We start from the raw sequence: 19412 nt of genomic DNA, 5'->3' as shown, positions 1-19412 counted from the left end.
AAAGGCAATAATAATAATAATAATAATAAAAAATGATTTGAATGAAAGGTACAGACGGGACAACACACTGCAACCCCAGGCACATTAGCTACCTTATTCTCCCCTGTGGTTTATTGGAGTTCTTTGAATCTTTTTATACTTATAAATATATGTGTTAAGCTTGGTTAAAATATGTTCTTGCATTGGCTGGGAATGCCAACTTTTTTTTTGCAACACTGAGACGACCTTTGCTTTTTTTCTGGTGCATTATCATGCTGAAAGTAGCCATTAGATGCTAGATAAATTACACCACCTCCACCAGCCTGGAGTGTTGACACAAGGCAGGTTAGTTCCATAGATTCAAGGTTTTCTGTGTACATCAGCAAATCTTCATCTATGGTGCTGCAACCTCAGCTTTCCGTTCTTAGCTGACAGCTGGTGGAAGTGGAACCTGACGTGGCCTTCTATCTCAAGGTTGGACCTATTGTGCATTCTGAGATGCTTCTCAGCTCCCCACAATTGTAGCAGCACGGTCATCTGAGTTACCGTAGCTGTTCTGTCAGCTCTACCCAGTCTGGCCATGGCCTCTCTCATCAACCAGTCATTTTCCTTTATCTCGCTTTCCATACTGAACGACTGTTGAGCTGGAAATCCCAGAAGATCAGTGGTTCTACTCAAAACTCAAAGCAAGCCCTGCTTGTTGGTGGCACCAACAATCATGTCACACCACTGAGATCCCATTTTTCCTCATTCTGATGGTTGATGTGAACATTACCTGAAGCTGCAGGCCCGTATCGCACTGCTGCCGAATGATAAGCTGACTAGATGATTGCATGAATGAGTAGATGTACAGTTTCTATACAGTATTATAATGTATAATTGCATATGAACATGCTTAGGTTTTGCTTACAATAGCAAGCAGTACCTGGATGGTTGATGGTTAGGGGGGGGGTTAAAGGATAAAGGATAAGAATGAAGGATACTTTATTGTCATTTGCATCACATATGAAAATTGTGATCTCAAGGGTCCAGTTACACCCAAAGAGCAATTATTGAATAAATAAAATAATTGAAGATTAAAGGGGTAGACATACATAGGAAAAGTGGGAAAGGAGCAGCTTCTGTGTCACAGGTTGATGCTGGAGCACAGGACGCTCTCCACCACACATCTCAGGTGCTGTGGATTTACAATCAGGGCCCCACAACAATTAACAGTTCTGCAAAAATACTCAATGAATATATTTTTAGGGCTCCTGTCAGTCACAGGCCCTTAGAATCATCCTGATTCCCACCCCTCCTCCCATACAGCAGCCCTGTTCACAAGGCTTGTGGTTTGTTGGTGTAGACAAAAGTCCAGAGCTGAATTTAGTTCCCAGTCCAGCCCTGACAACCACAGATGACTTTTCCTCAGCATTTTCCTGAGGCTTTATTCAGTTAGCCTTTATTGACTCTGAATTTGGTGAGGTTTTAAGGTGGCGCTGAAATGTAATCTCCCATAAACAGGCCTGTCACAAAATTACACAACTGCCTGATTGCTGTTAAACTCAATTACCTTAATGAGTTATTAAAGATGACAATTATTTATGCTGACTGCAACGATTTTCCACAGTTATGGTGTGTTTACAGGATGTGTATTGAGTGTGTTCTTGGAATGTTTATTTGAGGCAAGGTTGGCAGCCACTGGCTTATAGCACAAATCCGTTTTTTTTAGATTTCATCATCTACTCAAACTCAATAGATGGGCCATGGCTGAAAAAGAACTCAAAGGAAGTGTGAACAGTCTTCTCTCGTGTGGGTGGCACTCTTTTGTGAAACATGGAGCACGGCATTCCACAGACACCATTGATTAGCCAAGCACAAGTGGAGGTGATGTAGGCTGTTAACAGACAATCAATCACAAGACAGTCGTCAATGACAGTAGATGGTGCTGCAGCACAGGAGGGGACGTCCAAACTCCTCACAGATGAAGAAGTAGTGCACTTGGCTTGAGGCTGCTACAGCAAATTACTCCTCTGATAATGACTTCTAGGTGTCCGGCACCCACTCTCTTAAACCCGTTGCCATCCTCCTGCCTTACCATGTGATGTCCAGCCTCAATTATGAGCAGAGTGAGCGTAACCGCTACAGCTTACCTCAGCTAGTTGTAACAGTCTGGTTAAAAATAAAATGATATCAATACAGTTCTATGTTGTTTGAACCAGATCAGTGTTTCAAATACATAAAACTATAATATCTGTATTCAAATAAATATAATTAGAGAAAATAAACCGTATTAAACATTGACAAGTTTATTTGGAAGAGCCAATATAAATATAAAATGATACATTTGAATCACATAAATTCAATATATTGTATGTGTGTGTAAACCTGCTGTGCTATACAGAAGCTATACTTTAGCCTGGCTAGCTCACAATACCTGTACATGGTATTTTAGCCACCATTCACACAAGTCAGTAATAAAAAGGGTGTGATGTTACTTGGGAGGCCGAAAAACTAATAGGGTCTTTAGGGTAAATTGGGGGAAATATCTCTTTATGCAGGCAGGGATGATTTTGCCATAAGAATACAAGAAAATGTGTAATGAGATAAATAGTAGATAAATAACTCTGGTATAATATTCAAAATAATGTATTCTTTAAAGCAGCATTATGTGAGAATTAGCATTTCTAGCTCATGGGCTCCCTCTACAGTCAGGAAGTGTAATCCATGCTTTTAGCCCCCCCTAAAAACATGCTTTACACGTGCATTTCTGGACAAGCTGAGGGATACAGAACCGTCACTGATAGTGAAAGAGGCACATAGGCTGACATAGTTGAGTAATATTTTGGTGATTTAATGCTACATAATGCTGCTTTAAGACAGCACATACGATTCATAAGCTTTGTTAGGCTATTTGGCTTTTGTCATATCTTTTTAATAAACCTTGTGCTACATTAAAAAAGACCACAAGCTCTGTATAGCATGGTTTAAATCATAAAGGAATAGCTAGAATTATAACTTTATTTTAGTTTTAATGCTCTAAGATAATAATATAATCATTTGAGAACTTTTTCATGAAAGAGAATGATGCACCCCTTAGTGCTATAGTCGATTATAATAAACTGTAAGATTCATATATATGCCTGTATTATATTAAAAACATCTATATTTTCATCTCTGTATATGTAAGTATATAATATTCATGTTCGGCTTTATCACAGTTGCCCATTGTAATGCAACAGCAAACACTAGGCAACAGCATAGCACTCATAAGTGGCACCATAGCAACTGCCTATCAGCTGCTTGGCAACACCATGGTAACCACATGGGACAACATAGCAAAATCCTTTAACCATCCAAGCAACTCAACTACACAAAAAAACCCCACCTTGCAACACCATAGCAACCACTTAGCAGCCCTACAACAATCATCCAGCAACCATTTTGCAACACCCAGGCAATCATCAGGAATACCAGAGCAACTACATATCAGCATCACAGCAACCACATAGTAACCCCCCAAGAACCACCTGGAATATCATACCCACTAACACTAACTGCAAATAATTCCATGGCAACAGCCTAGCATCCACTAACAACTCTGTAGCAACACCCTGAAATACCACAGCAACCACTAAGCACCCAAGTGAGGACATATCAACATCCTAGCATCCACTAACAACTCCGTAGCAACCCCCTGAAATATCACGGCAACCACTAAGCACCCTAGTGACAACATATCAACATCCTAGCATCCACTAACAACTCTGTAGCAACCCACTGAAATACCACAGCAACCACTAAGCACCAAAGTGACGACATATCAACATCCTAGTATCCACTAACAACTCTGTAGCAACCCCCTGAAATATCACGGCAACCACTAAGCACCCTAGTGACGACATATCAACATCCTAGCATCCACTAACAACTCTGTAGCAACCCCCTGAAATATCACGGCAACCACTAAGCACCCTAGTGACAACATAGCAACAGCCTAGCAACTCTTCACTGGTTACTAGCTTTCTGTAGCCGCTTCCCGCATCAGATTCAAAACCCTGACGCTGGCCTATGAGGCCAACACTGGACCAGCCCCTCCAGGCTTGATGGAGAAAACCTGATCTGTACCAAGAGCCCTTAGAGTTTCTAGTACGGCTCGGCTTGACCCGCCATCCTTTAAGATGCACGGACGACAAGCGTCCAGGCTTTTTCCTGCCCTGGCACCGAAGTGGTGCAACAAACGTCCCCTGAGTGTCCCCTGAGTGTCCCCTAAATGTGTCCCCTGAGTTGCTCACCGTCTTCAAACGCAGACGTCAAGTATTGTGGTCTCCATTTTTTGTGTTTAGTAGGATCTAAGCTTAGAGGTATCTTCAGATCCTAGTCTATACAAACTAGCTAAGGGTATTTTCTGAGTAGACAGTGAAGCACCTTTTCCATTAGGTGCCTTAAATGTAACTGTCAGTGTAAACTCCCTAGAAGCATCCAGTGGCTCCCCAAGGATGGTTAGTGCTACATCCACTGAAAGGCTTGCCTATTTACCCCCACATATCCATCATCCTCACACTTGGTAAACTAGTCACAGCTTCTTCAACGTGGAGAAGCGCAGCACTTGTACTTCACCACCAACAGGCGGCCCACTCTTAAAAAGCCCAGCGCCCCCCCCCCCCCCCCCCCCCTCATCTCCAGGCCAACCAGTGGACGCTGGCGGAATGCCGTGCCGTGCCGTGGCTTTCCCCCCGGAGGCATCAGCAGCGAGTCGTGCAGCGCTCACACTTTTAAGTTCGTGTCGTGTTCGTGAACTGTGAGCTGTCTGTCGGTTAGTTAGGTAGTTAGTTAGTTAGTTAGCTAGCGTACCACCGACGCTCGGCTACGCTCAAACAGCCGGACTTCACGCTTTCCGGTTCACGTCACGGGAGCTTAAAGGATGGACGGAGGGAGTCGTGACTGACAGAGCTAGCTGGCTAACTTTTTGACTTTCCTGGCGGGGCTCACACCGCTCAGTCCGAGATGGAGCAGGGCAGAGGGAAGTCAAACTCCACTGTTTAGCTGCTATGACACGACTCGAGCAGTTCCTCAGAGATGTCCACCGCCGTGTCTCCAACCGCCTCCTCTGCTGTTTTCCCAACGGACCAGCTCACCATCATTGTGGCTTCATGTAAGTGGGACGAGCGCTCATACACTCTGCTTTACAGCCTCACAGGCTGCTCGATTATATTCATATTAGGATATGTTGTTATGGCCAGTGAGACAGCAAGGCTAAGGTCAAAAGAGTTTACAGTAGTACAAAATGTTGTAATTAATGTATAAATTTATATAGCACTAGTTAAATGATCTATATGTACAATATTAATATAAGATATTACTATCAGTTCCACTGTAAACAATGCGTCTGATATCTCAGAATATTACAACAGTAAAGGTTTATTTTTTTATTATTATTTTTAAGTATAATTCTTTGTAATTAATGTATAAAATCATACAGTTAAGTAATCTTTATGTACCAAATTAATTTAACATATTACTATCAGTTCAACTGTAATCAATGTGTTGAATATCACAGAATATTACAACAGTATAGGCTTATTTTTTTATTACTTTTATATATATTTTTGTAATAAATGTATAAAATCATATAGTTAGGTCATCTTTATGCACCAAATTAATTTAACATATTACTATCAGTTCAACTGTAAACAATGTGTCGAATATCACAGAATATTACAACATTATAGGCTTATTTTTTATTTATTACTTTTATATATATTTTTTTGTAATAAATGTATAAAATCATATACTTAGATTAACTTCATGTACATGTTTCACCTTAAGCAATGTGTCGGATATCACAGAATATCACAACAGTATAGGTTTATGGGACTGTTTTAATGAATAGCTCCAATAAAATGAAATCCACCAAAACACATCTCAAATACTTTTTAACTCTTTGATAATAAAATATCAATATATATATATGGTTATATATATATATCATATGTAGAATCAATATATATGTTGTTTCTATCAGGTCAACTTGAAGTAAATTTATAAATGTCTTATAACACATAATTAGAATTGTAAAATGAGTCTATGGCACTGCCCTAATAAAAGGCTTAAATAAGATCCACCAACAACTAGGGCTGGGCAATATGACGATATTGTATCGTATCGTGATAGATTTTGTTATCTTGATAAACAGTGTAGTTTTTTTTAACATATCGAGGATATTATTAGTGCTTGATAAACCATGATCAACTAACTGCAAGTTTAATTCACCAACAGTGTAATTAGACTGGTTTAATTAGATGAAAAGCAGTGGATGTTGAATAAATATCACTGTATTCAGTAGGAGAGAATGTGTGAATAGTAGTTTTTGAGAGCCTGTCGCTACTGATGTACTTAATTTGTGATTATGTGTATCGTGAAAAATATTGTGAATCGTAAATATGCCTTTAAATATTGTGATGTAGAAGTTTACCATATCGCCCAGCCCTACTAACAACACTGCCCAGCACAATGTTTCTACATGTTAAAACTGTCTCTATGTACATTATTCCTATTAGTTCCACCTTAAGTAAAAGTAAGTGTCTCACAGTATTGAGGACAGTTGAGCGATTTTATGGAATTGTGCTAATGATAAGCTTTGATCTAGTGATTGAGATCCACCAAATAACACTGCCCAACATCAGTGTTTCTGTATCTCATGTAAAATGAAAAATGTGTCTTTATAGTGTCACTTCAAAGAACCCTTGCGAGAGTATCAGTCCTTTCTTCAGTAGGTCAGTAAAGAGGCTGGAGAATGGTGGTCAACAGGAATGCTGGTTAATCCTCTGACTGATGAGTCTTCTTTCTTGTCCCCACTCCACAGTTTCTTGTCTGGTGTTTTTCGTGGTGATTGCCGTGCTGCTGTCTCTGCTCTTTCGGAAGGACTTTCTGTGCTGCAAAGTCAGGACGTATCGAGACTCGCATGGAGACTTGGTGAGACTCCCTTCGTCTTACTCATGCTCTTGCACATGTCACCCTCCGACCGCGCACCCTAGAGCAAGTGACAAGCTGGCCAGCTGTGAAAGAGTCAAATCAGCCCTATTTTGCCTGTTCTGCGCAAGTTTGGTGTTATCAGAAGCCTGTTCGGTGGCCGTTACAAACATTGTGTAGATTACACTTCCCTTTTCTTCAAGCTATTTCTGCCCAAACCCAGCCCAGAGATATCTCCCTTTCATGGAGATATCTCCGCTCTAACCCAGAGCTGTTATTAGGAACCGTTCCAAATGTTTTGGCTCAGATAAGAGAGTAGGTATGTCATGAACATTAGCTATGTTAGCCAGGCTATTTTTTTAAACCCATAAACCCCAAGAGCCAGTCTGAGGATCCATCCTTGCATTCCTCAGTCTTCTAACTACATGGCTTACGTATTGCTGCCTTTGTAGTTAACAAGTAATTTGCGTTAGTTACTGAATGGTAAGCAGTAAAGGAACACTCTGATGCTTTCCTGCCATATCTGTAGTGTAGGAGTACAATTATGACGCTACCATTTCCCTGTTTTTAGAACTAAAGAGAAAGCAAACTGAGCCACCTGCTCATTACCTTCTTTTATACGTGTGTTTAGAGTCGGGTGTTCAGTTCTTTTACTAAGTACAGGGAAGTGGTTATTGTGAAGTTATTGTCCGTGCTCGTCGACCACATGCTGGACCATGGTTCATTAAAGAACTTAATGCCAGAACGTTTCCTTGTACCTGAAAAACCATTCATCCATGCAAAGAACCCTTTTAACAGCCAAAGGCTTCCTTGAGTTGTCATGGTTCTATGTCAAAAAAATTGCTTTTACTAAAATACAGACAATATAGGCATTTCCGCTATATTCCTTTAAGATTAATAACTGAGCAATGTGCCTGCAGTTCAAGTGGTCATCCTAGAATGAGGAACAGAAACCGGAGCACGTCTTCCTCAGAACGCTAGTGTTGTTCTAAAAGCATTGCAGGGCTTTCTCATTGTTTCGGACAATGCCATGAAGCTCAAATTGTGAACTGATCCAGCTGTGCTACTATCTCTTACCTCACCCACCATCCACTACACCAGTAACACAATTGGAACTGTGTGCATGGGAAAGTGATATGTGATGGCTGCGAATGTCATGAGTTATCTCCACAAAAAGAGCCTCCACTAAGCAGGGCATAATGGCCTGATTGTTCCCGTTGCTCCATTGACTAGCAGCATACTGTATCTTGGCAAACGTTACACAGTAATCAGATCCGTAACCAAGGAGGAGGGGGAAACTCCCAGTGTGCTGTTGGCAGGAGCAGAGTCCTGGGTGTTTTGACTGACCTCTCTCGCCCTGCTTGGCTTCACCGAGGGGCCGGCGGTGGTGGGCTTTCTGACCCCTAAGCGGTGTGGGCAGAGTGGGTCAGTCGTCAAGTAGCATTTAATTAACAGTGTAAATGTACCAGCTTACAATGATCAACCATTTTCATTGTTCGTTTGCGGGGAGGGTGTCGTATATCATCACATTGTGGATGCCGTCAGATAGAAATCATAAAAAGACTAATTACAAGCAGTTATGGTGTAAACAACAATAGTCATAGTTTTCAAAAAGCCCACACAACATAAACAGTATGTAAACTGGATGTAAACATCAGCAGCACTGTATGAACAGCCTGTAAATCAGCTTTCTGTTTAGCCACATAACTTAAGCCTAAAGTAAATCCTAGCGAATAGGAGAAGCACTGAGGGACATTTCCACAGGCCTCAATTTTTGGCTTAAGAAATATCTTGCTTTCCAAAAAACCCTCAGTGTATAAGCAGCCCATAAACAACACCCAGCAACAAACAACAAACAACCAGTGCATAAACAATATGTAAACAACATTAACCTTTGTATAAACAGTCTATAAACAATAACAGTAATGTATGAACAGCTTGTAAAGAACACGTTGTGTAGAAACAGCCTGTAAACAACAGCCAGAGTAAAACTTGTAAACCATCAGTTGATGAACACCTTGTTAAAAACAACCACAAGAGGATAAACAACCTGCAAATAACAACAACCAGTGTAAACATGGCCTGTAGACAGCAGTGTTTATGCAACCTGTCGATAACATGATGTATACATATATGTATATGTATAATAATCTGCCTGTAAACAACAAAAGCACTGTCTACACAACTTGTAAATAACAACAGCCAGTGTATAACCAGCCTGTAAACAACAACAACAGTGTGTATGATAATTGTACAAATTACATAACTACATCATAGTAGCAGATTGGATGGTTTTTATATAATTTTTGCATGATTTGCATGATTTGTCCATGGTTTTCAAGTAGACTTGACTGACTAGATTTCCACATGGCAATTTAATGATGTATTTACCAAACTTTAGCAAAGCAGCTTTTAGGTGATGCTTGACTACTGCACATGACATCTGCTTTGTTTTCATTTTACTTGTAACCCTAGTAAAATAAATGTCATATTTCTCTGTAATGCTAATACAGATAGAGTTAGTCCCAATTTCTGCATGTGATGAATGTTCCCCTATCAGCATCAGTACATATGTACATGGAACATATATGATATTGGCTCAGAATTCCCATACCGGTGCATCTCTAGTTGTGTTAACTAGACCTGAAGTAAGGTTCGTCGTTTTGGCCCAGGTCCTGGTAACACATTCAGCGCTCTGAGAGCAGTTCTTATGAGCTGTGTTTTTGTAAGTAACTTGTTTATAAGCTGTAGAGGTAGAATTTGGTTAGAGGAAACTGATCCCAGATCAATATCAAAGGGCAGCTTTTAGCCCAAACGATGTGGGACAGGAAGTGTCCGCTTGTGCCGTGGCCCACACTCCAGCAATAACATCCTCGGAGCTTCCTCTTCCTGCTTAGTGTCAATCTTAGCCAGACCCCAAGAGGAACCTGGAGCTTATCTTAGTGAAGCAGAGTTCGCCCCAGAGTCAACCTACACTCCCCCACAGGAAACACATGCCCACCTCCTGCTATGTTTGGCTCAGAGATGAACCTGCAGACCCTTATGTTTCATGTCAGGAAGAAACACAGATTACAGCTCTAACCCCTTTCTTTTAAATGAGTGTATAAATAGGAAATGGCAAATGCGACACCTGTCATGACACCCACAGTAACAGTGGTAACAATATGGTTGTCATTATAGCATCAGACCAATACAGTGACTCACTGATGTGGAAAGAAATAGCCGATTGCTGAATTAACAGTCATATGCCAAGACATCAAGATCATTGTGGACGTTCTTCAGTATGAAACTGTGGAGGAACCTCTTAAGGTGCTTTGAGGAACCTTCAAGAAAAGGTTTTTAGAAGAAAAGGGATCCTTGAAGGTTTCTCAAAGCACCGTAAGGGATTCCTCCACAGTTTCTTATTGAAGAACGTCCAAAAGTAAGTACAAATAGTATCAATAAGTACAAATCACATTACTGCATAAATGTATGCAGAGCAATACTATCTAACTCATTTTTTTCCACTAAGAAAATGCACAAAACATAAAACCTGATTTGTAGGTTGTCCAGACTGTACTGGGCCAAAATACCTCATCTTTGTGAACCTACCTTTGTTTCCTTTGCTTGATGTAAACCTGGCTTTGGATGGCTTGTTTTTTACAGTTTGACAGCATTGCTATGTAGGGTATGTTCCTAAAAGCACACAGTTATGATAAATGTTCATTTGAATTGGTGTAAAAGTCGCATGGATTCCCAGTCAGTGATCACACTGCCACATATCGGATATGTACTAGCTTTCAGGTCCTAATTGAGACAGATTCAGTGCTTGTTTTGTTTACGCTGTCACACAAAAAACTAAACCAGTGTCACCAATAAATCAGATTCAGCTGTATGAACATAATTCATTGTCGGTTTATATATGCCAGAACAGGCTGAGCTGCTAAACTTCACCCGAGATAACCTTTAGTGAGAGGATAACATGTTTTAAATGAATTTCTGTGCCGCAAGAAACAAAAATCACTAAGAATTCTGTGTAGCTCTGCCTGTTTTAGTAGTTGTATTATTTAAGACTGCATGTTTATATGACTTCAATCATATTTGATCATTCACCATTGCCAGCGGACACTGATGGGTCAGTAAAGAAAGCTGCTGCAGTATTAACTGCAAAAATACAACGAGAAAATCATTTTTTGTAAAAAAAAAAAAAAAAAAAAAAAATGCATCCAGCTCATTCACTTAACCACTGATTCATTGTAGATGAAATAATACCACTTTTTAAAAAATCTTCAAACGCTAAAGCAGGTCAAAGAGAGACCCTTTTAAACGATAGCCCTTTGTCAAAGTGTCTCATGAAGACTTGTTTTTTACATACTTATACCTTCCTTTTTCTTAAGGCCTTCTCCGGTGAATGGTAGCTGGGCCCTCTTGCGGGTGTGGGGGGAGGTCTGAGGAGACAAAGGCTTTACTTTTAGGTCAGCCACTGAAAAAGGCACACCGCTGAAGAGGTCCTCCCCCGACTTTGGCCCTAATTTTACACGCTTGCGCTTTTTCACACTGCCTCAATCGGGGGGGCCTAAACAAAAGGACATCTCTCTTTTTTTTGCCCACAACAGCCAAGACTGCTGAAAGTGTGAACCAGCGAGGGAAGGTGACCCCTGACCTCGCTTTACCAAGCAGGCGGTGGGAAAGGTCGTAACACGTCACAGTGAGTGACGTCACTGTTGAAGCCAGGCCAGACCGGGCTGGGATGCGGCTCTATGCATGTTTTATACATGGTTGAAAATTAAACTGATAGCTTGTTCAAAAATTCCTCTGAAACCAAATATAGATCAACTATTTCAGCTTGAATCGGACTTTGTTTATATAATAGAACACCCCATGACTAAAAACCACCAGCAGCAGCAGCAGCAGCCCTCTGTTTTTATAGATAAGTGTGCCGTACAGGGTCAGGAACCACATAAGCAGCTCCAACTGAGAACACCCAGCATCTCCATACAGTTTGAGTCAACTGTGTGATAGTATGCCCAGTGCTAATTGGTGGGATACAAGCCTCTGTTACGGATTAGCCACATTAACCTCTTCTGGCTGATCAACCATATCTGGACTAAGGGGAAGATTGCTGCCGGGTCATATGTTGTCTATGTCAGTTACCCGCAATGTACTACATTTACTGGGTAATTCAAGTTCCGAACGAACAGTTCAACTGGTCAGAACAGCTCTCCTTTCTGGAACGCTGGTTTCTGGTTAACGTTTACAATAGTGTGTAATGTTCCTTTTTGTACCATCTAGAAAGGGGCACAACAGGGGCACAAGGTATGGGAGATTGTAAGTTCAGAGAAGAGTCCAAAAGAACATTACTAATCTCCCTCTGTCTTGGCGGGACATGGCCCGTGTCTCTCCACCCCTTAGTGCAGTGCTAGCCATCACAGACATCTGTTAGCTGACATTGCAGTTTTTTTGTTAGCATTCTCCTCCAAGCGCATTCAGCTGTCCGGTGGCGTAACGTTAGCGGCAGTTAAAAAGGTGCAGTTGGCTGGCTTTCATATGACTCATGACTGAGAAGAAGCACATGCTAGGCTTTGCTCTCCCAGCCTGGTAACAGCATGTAGTAGTGGGTGGGAATTAACAATGATGAAATTGGGGAGAAATCTAAGGGGGGCAGGCAACGTATGCCAGGTTTGTAGGGCCTAGGGTGTGAAGCATAAACTCCATTAAAGGGGTTTTTCAATCTCAAAGTTCTTTGTGCTGAATCTGTAGTATTGGATCAATTACCATAGGCAATTATTTCGACTAGTTTCCCAGTAATTAGAAAGAACAGAAACTCTATTGACTGTAAACACATTTACGATAGTTGCCAACGGGCTTCAAGTATCATCTCAGACAAGCAGCTAAGCTTACGCTTCAGGAGCCACTCAACCTCACATGCTCCCGTGGATCCTCAGTCCATCTGCACGTCACTTCAGCTGACAAACGACCCCGCTGTACTGCTACTTGACAAACGGGGGGCCGTAAAACAGAGTGTGCTCGTTAAGTGGTACCTGCCAGAGAAACAAGAGAGGAACACAGCCAAGGCCTTTAAAAGACTAGTCTTAGAGGTTGGTTACCAGGGACCCGGATGACACAGTAAGACACAGCATTGTCTCAGCACACAAAGACCCCCATTTAGGTGCAGGGGTAATCACCTAGTGTCCAGCCGAGCCAGAAGAATTCCCTGGCGTCATACAGTGGCCGCCTACCCTAATCTTGTTTGGGATGGGGGGCGGGTGGCTGCGAGGAAGTCGCATGGTGGTCTAACCTAGTGGCACCAATAATTTATGACCGGCCAGAGGTCTGAGTTTAACATTGTACAAGTGGGGCTGGGCGAGGACAGAGCGACAACACAAAGAAGGGGACATGATTTCATGTCCATGTCCTGTCATTCTCTGACATGGGACGAATATAGGAGGCCCTTGTATAATGGCACTGGTACATACAATGTTTTTTGTTTTTTTTTGTATAATGCAGATTTTTAGCCTGGTAAAAACGCTGGGATACATGCAAACTCTAGTACACGAGATCCGAAAAAAATGAACTGCCTTGTTCAGAAGAAGGGTGCCAATATGTTTTTCTACAAAATACATACAGTAAATACACTAGATGTTAACAGTGTAACATGTGGTCTGGGGAGATTATAGTTATCACTATAAAGTTATTAAGTCATATTATCGTTAGGAAAAATGTGATCATCCAAGCTTATTTGTTTATTCTCTACTCTTTCTACAGGAAGCCCCCTCTCATTACTACAGCAGCAGACAGACTCTGGTGGGCTCATCCTGTGCTGAACTTCCATCAAACACAAGGCTTGAGAGCCCAAATATTCAGGTAAGTTCACTCAGAATATACAGTACCTATAAAAATGGTTCACCTCCTTTTGGTATGCTTTCCCATTTTATTGCTTTTAAATAGAATCATGTTCTACACATTTTCTACAAAATAATGTATATGAAAATATGTTAATATGTTAAATTAATGTAACACAATAAAAATATATCATGTAAAATATTTGATTGAATAAATATTCAACAGAAGCCTGGGTAACTGGTACTAGTAGTCTTACAGTTAGTGAGTGAGTTAGTGAGTAGGGTGAGTGGGTCTCAAGTGATTCCAGTATAGAGACACTTGTCTGAAAAGATTATTGAAGCGTATCAGTCAGAGAATGAATAAAAAAAAAATGCCCAAGTCACTGAACATTCCCTGGAGTTTAGTTAAATTCATCATAAAGAAATGGAACGAATATGACACATATCATGGTGTAAATCTGCCTAGAGCAGGCCGTCCTTACAAACTGAGTGACAGTACAAACAGGAGCCTAGTGAGGGAGGCCAGCAAGACATCTAAGGCTACTCTGAAGGAGTTACAAGGACATTGTCCTCAAATTAAACTAATGCATAGACTAAACATTCAAATCGTGAATCACTATTGGCACAGCTTTTATTTTAGTGCAAGACCAGGCTTAACCCGTGTCTCAGAAACTGTCTTTAGAAATGTAGGTTTCTTACTGTTGTTTTCTATAATATTTCATATAATTTCTAATTGTTATGTACCTAATATATATATATATATATATATATATATATATATATATATATATATATATATATATATATATATTAGGTACACTGTTAGTTTAAAATTACACTTACATACTTTCTCCAATCTGTTCTGTCATGTGTGCCTCTGTTTTGTGTTGCCATGTGCTCCCAAGCTCTGTTTGTGTCTTGTCTGTCCTAGCCCTGCCTGTCCATTAGTGTTCCCACCTGTGTCTCCTTTGTAACCATGCCCCCTTGTTATTCCTAGGTGTTCCTCGTTATCCTTCCTATAAGTACCCCTTTTGTTTCAGCCTTCGTTTGTCTGGTCATGTGCATGTGTGGTGTGTTCATGTTGGCTTTGTGGTTTGTTGGCATGGCCCGTTTGTGTGTGAGATTCTTGTATTGTTTTATTTTCATTTTTAAATAAATATTATGTGTGTACATCCGTCTCTGTCTCCAAGTTCAACATATTGTGACAGTTCTTCTGTGTATTTCTGTGTTTTGATGTTAAGAAATTACAAAAACATTAATCTTGAACCAAATTTCTTTGCTTGTTTCAGTCAGCATATTGTTGATGTCTTGCAAAAACCTCCAAATAAGCAACCTTTTCAACTTGATGTGTGTCAATGGAATTTAATGTCAAAATATTTTATTCAGAAAATTGTGGAGCATTACTATTGGTCCATTCATCATTAAATTTTCCAAATACGTCAAAAAGTGAAAACGACAAAAAGGTTTTTGCATAACTGCGACAATATGAACATTTTGTCATTGCTGGTGAGAACTACTGCTTCTCAGAGTTACCCGTGGTTACAGGTGTCTATGTTACATTTAGAGTACAAAGTACATAAACACGACTCTCTGTCCATCAGTCAGGACAGCTGTTCTACGTTGGCCTGCCCGGCGCGTACCGTCTGCCGTCCCTGGAGCCACCAATGCCACGGCTGCCCTCGTACGAGAGCGTGCGCAAGAAGGACCGCCAGCGGCAGATTCACATGATGATAGCCGACCGCTTCGGCCTGAACGGCCCTATGACGGCAGAGGTGAGTTCCGCTCGCCATGGCAACCGAACCAATTTAGCGCAATTGGCCTCAGAGGTCAACTATGATAATCGGATCACTTGAGTTTGTATCCCCAAACTAGCCTGCAGTTATCAGCCCCATCTGCTCCGTAATAGGAGTAAATGATCATGGGCATTCGGTGGATGAATTATCCTCAATTTCGCTCGCGCTAATAACGCTAATATATGAGCGCGTCAAAGCAACCGAGGCTCTTCAGGCTCTGGCCCTTCACCTGGCGCTGTTGCCATGGCGTTCAGGCTGTTCATTTCAATGCCCTTTGATGTTGATTTTGTAGCCCGCCGTATGACTTGGGAGTTCCACATGAGCACACAAACTAATGTAGAAAAAAAGGGCCTGTCAAACACAATTAAGCCCAGTCTGCCGAAAAGTAAACAGCGGAGGAGAATGCAGCTTATTGTCCTTCTCTCCTCTCCTCCTCTCCTCTCCGTGACCCTGTCAATGGGTGGACCCGTCCGCCCCCTCACCTCGTCACTCACAAGATATTTCCCTCGCAGCCTGGGGGGGGGTATCACTTGGGTCTAATTAGCTTTGCTCCAGGGCCAGTCGATGTAGCAAAAGGAACTCCAGCATTTTTCAGCCTAATCTTCATCTCCTACTTCTCTAGTATACGGTATCGATTAGCACAGACCGTCATTTCACAGAGTTAGCCTTTTTTCTTTGTAAACATTGACCTAGTAAACCCCTTTTTTGCTTGTTGTTCCTACTAAGTGAGTGGAAATGAATGTCTGTGGTAATCCATGGAGATATATTCCAGAGATGTTTCTTCTAGTCTAAAAAGGTTCTGACTTCCTATAAAGGAATTGATATAGAGAGAAGGGCACTAAGCCCAAAGGAATTAAAAGATAACACGGCCCAGAGAATATAAACGAGAGAGAGGGAGAGAGAAGCTACAAGACGAGACAAGCCACGTAGTGACTTGCAGTACTGTAGCTACTCCGGCACATTTGCTATGTAAATACTTGCACGAGCTAAAATGGCAGCAGCAATATTAGAAACTTGCCCAACTCTAACACTAATATGCATAATCTTATGAATAATTCATGACAATTCCAATAAGCAAACTCTAGTTTAATGTCTCCAGTGTTGCTTTTTTAAGTGTAAGCCAATCCATCTACATTGGGAAATTGCATTAATGTGGTGTTCTTTTAAAGATTTACATGAACTTTTCTTGTTTGTTTCAGCCACCCCCCACTTACGAAGAAAGCATTCGGCATTCTGTTCAGTCCCTAGAGGTTCCGTTCGACATGCTGCCGGCAGCAGCAAGGCCACCTGCTCAGGTCATGAGCACCGAACCCATGGATGCCTTGCCCCAATATGAGGCGCTACCTCAAAACACAAGCTCAACTGGTACCAACTGCACTCCTCAACCAGACTAAAACAAGAGAGTCCAGTGAGTCTGGCCAAACAACGAGGAGCTGACCTGTGCTCTCCAAAGCTTGCTGCTGGATCTGCTATTGTTGTTCCTAACGCCAGTTTCCACTCTGACCCCCTGGTCTGATGGGGCTTTTTTTTTTTGCTCTTGCTCAAAGACAATATTTGACCAGGCCGTTGGAGCCCAAGGACAAATGGAGTAATGCAAACACAGAGCCATGATGCGACTGCTGCCAATACCCAGGCATCACTCTACAGGTCGGAGTTGTTTGAAGCAAATCCTACAGACTGGAGCTTTGTTTATCAATGATTCTTCACACCTTGGCAGGGAAAACAGGGGATTTGACTGGAGCCTTTTGCTCAGAGACCTGCATAACTAAAAGGTTGTGTAAAGAGCAAAGGACAGCTGCAAGATACGCGAATCAAGACTCAATATTTATTGCCATTCCAAGACAGTTTCATGGAATTTCATGAGTCGTATGACAATAACACAAAAAGTACAAGAACAAAAGGTACAACGAACATTATGATCACACACATCAGAAAAAACTGACGGAACTAAATGCATTTAATGCCTGGCCCACACTGCAGGAACCCTAACCAAGACCCCACACATAATGGCAGGTTCCACCGTCCTTACTTGCCCTAGATTTCGCCTAGAAGACAGCACCACACACTGTCGAATTACACTCACAAACTGTCAGAGTCCCGACAACTCTGATTTGCCTAATTTGTTGACTTTGGATTCATACAAACATGGCAGGCACCGGAAAGGCACAGATTACTCTGCTGTTATTTGTGCCAAAGGAAATGCCTGGGGATGTTCAAACAAGTCAGTACAAGGTGCTCTTTGGTAGAGGATATTGCTGGGGATGAGAGAATTCAAAGAAGACTTCCCCATAAAAAGGGTTTATTTTCTGCATAGAAATGGTAAAACAAGGAGAAGTAGCCCAACAACGACCCTTGTTTTTAGAGTTCTATGTAGATGACAAATGTTGCCATGGTCAGGGATGTATCTAGGACTTTGAGAATGCCTAGAATGAGGTTTCTTCTCATAAATCTAATCCCATGCAGTGTACAGCATTGTACAGCATGACTGGTTGATTCCACAGTTAAGTCCTTATTTTGTTGGAGGTTAATCTACTGTATAACATTAGGCCTTCAGTTCTGCTTCTGAAGTCCTGACCAAAAGGAGAGCTTGCCTGGTCGTATCTGCCTAGATACTATGGATGTATATACTTCAATGAAATCTTTGGAACCCCTTAAAAGGCCTGTTACCAAAGAATAGCTCCACTAGTTTGTACAGAAGTCCCTGTAGTTACCAAATAATATGCCTTAGTGTGTAATAAGCCTCACAGCGTCAAGGGGTTAAATACAGGAATCATTCTCTTATTCCAAGAAACCATAAGGCCATGTCTGACAGTCTAGAAAGCCAAGGGCGTTCCCCACTGTTAATATCTCCTGCAACTGGACAGTGAGCAGATCAGGAGGTTAACTGTTGTTGGGTTAAAGGTTGGATTATATTAAGATAATTGTGGAAGTTAATCATTTGACCACCCTCAAATCACGGCACCTTTTTCGGACCAAAAATGTCCTGCAGTGTGGGTCAGGCACAGGACAGACTCTAAACTATAAACAAACTCAACAGGAGTGATGAGATGTACTGAATTATCACATAATCTCAGGGAACTCTAACACAGGGATCTCATGCCTGACGGTGAGCGATTTGAAGACAGTCTGAGATGGCAGGTTCATCTCATGCCAGAGGAGCATTCCATGCCATTTGTCCTTTCTTTTAGGCATTACTGCATTTTGAATACTATTCAATTGTATACCTTTTGTATACTAATAAGGGAAACACAACCCCTTTATCCATTTTTTAAACCTTTGGTTTGGGTAGCCTTAGTTAACCTCGTATTTCGTTTTTATTATCATTACACGTTTTTACGCTTCAGCAGCAGTCCAGTGCGTGCTCCTGAAAAGAACCACATGTTTTCAGGAAGAGAGAACTTGTACAAGTTTGAATAAATAAAACAAGAATGTGTTCGTCTCTTATCTCCCCAGCCACATTTCAGATAACATGACTGCAGCCCTGGCAAAAATGTGAGGCCCTGGATTTGTGATTTACAGTACCACAAGTACTGTACTCAAATATCTCAAGAATCATTTGAATACTATGTTTTGTGTTTCCTCATGTTCTTTTTGCCTTCGATTGCATTTTGGACATGCATGTGAGGATCTGAAACCATTTTGTGGGTAATATTTCAAGAATATAAGAAATCGTTACTTATAACTTATTACTTATTACTTTTTAAGCCTACAGTCCTATATTAAAAAAATGCATAATAATAATAATATTAATGGTTCTTTGAGCAATACCTTAGAAGAACCACTCTATTTGTAATTTGTGAGAGTAACAATAACCTTTGCATCAACTCAAGGAGCGCTTTGAATGCTTAAATGGTTCTTTGCCTGGTTA

At 41.2% G+C, this 19412-nt stretch overlaps 1 protein-coding gene across 1 annotated transcript; it reads left to right on the top strand.

Moving 5' to 3' along the window:
- Positions 1-4706: 4706 nt before the first annotated feature.
- Positions 4707-18975, top strand: LOC140574093 (uncharacterized). The gene is made up of 5 exons (XM_072693802.1): positions 4707-5113; positions 6824-6933; positions 13675-13773; positions 15353-15523; positions 16744-18975. The coding sequence occupies exons 1-5, from the start codon at positions 5038-5040 to the stop codon at positions 16936-16938; spliced, it is 651 nt and encodes a 216-aa protein (XP_072549903.1). The 5' UTR covers positions 4707-5037; the 3' UTR covers positions 16939-18975.
- Positions 18976-19412: the final 437 nt, after the last annotated feature.

The sequence above is a fragment of the Salminus brasiliensis genome, chromosome 12 (assembly GCF_030463535.1).
Source record: "Salminus brasiliensis chromosome 12, fSalBra1.hap2, whole genome shotgun sequence".
In the NCBI taxonomy this organism is placed as follows: Eukaryota; Metazoa; Chordata; class Actinopteri; order Characiformes; family Bryconidae; genus Salminus; species Salminus brasiliensis.
This window is presented reverse-complemented; position numbering and strand designations above follow the sequence as displayed.

Excerpts from the sequence above, each read along its gene's own strand:
- LOC140574093 (XM_072693802.1), top strand. The coding sequence starts at position 5,038 with ATGTCCACCGCCGTGTCTCCAACCGCCTCCTCTGCTGTTTTCCCAACG. Across the intron at positions 13,774-15,352 it reads TTGAGAGCCCAAATATTCAG|TCAGGACAGCTGTTCTACGT; the intron begins GTAAGTTCACTC and ends TCTGTCCATCAG. Across the intron at positions 15,524-16,743 it reads ACGGCCCTATGACGGCAGAG|CCACCCCCCACTTACGAAGA; the intron begins GTGAGTTCCGCT and ends TGTTTGTTTCAG.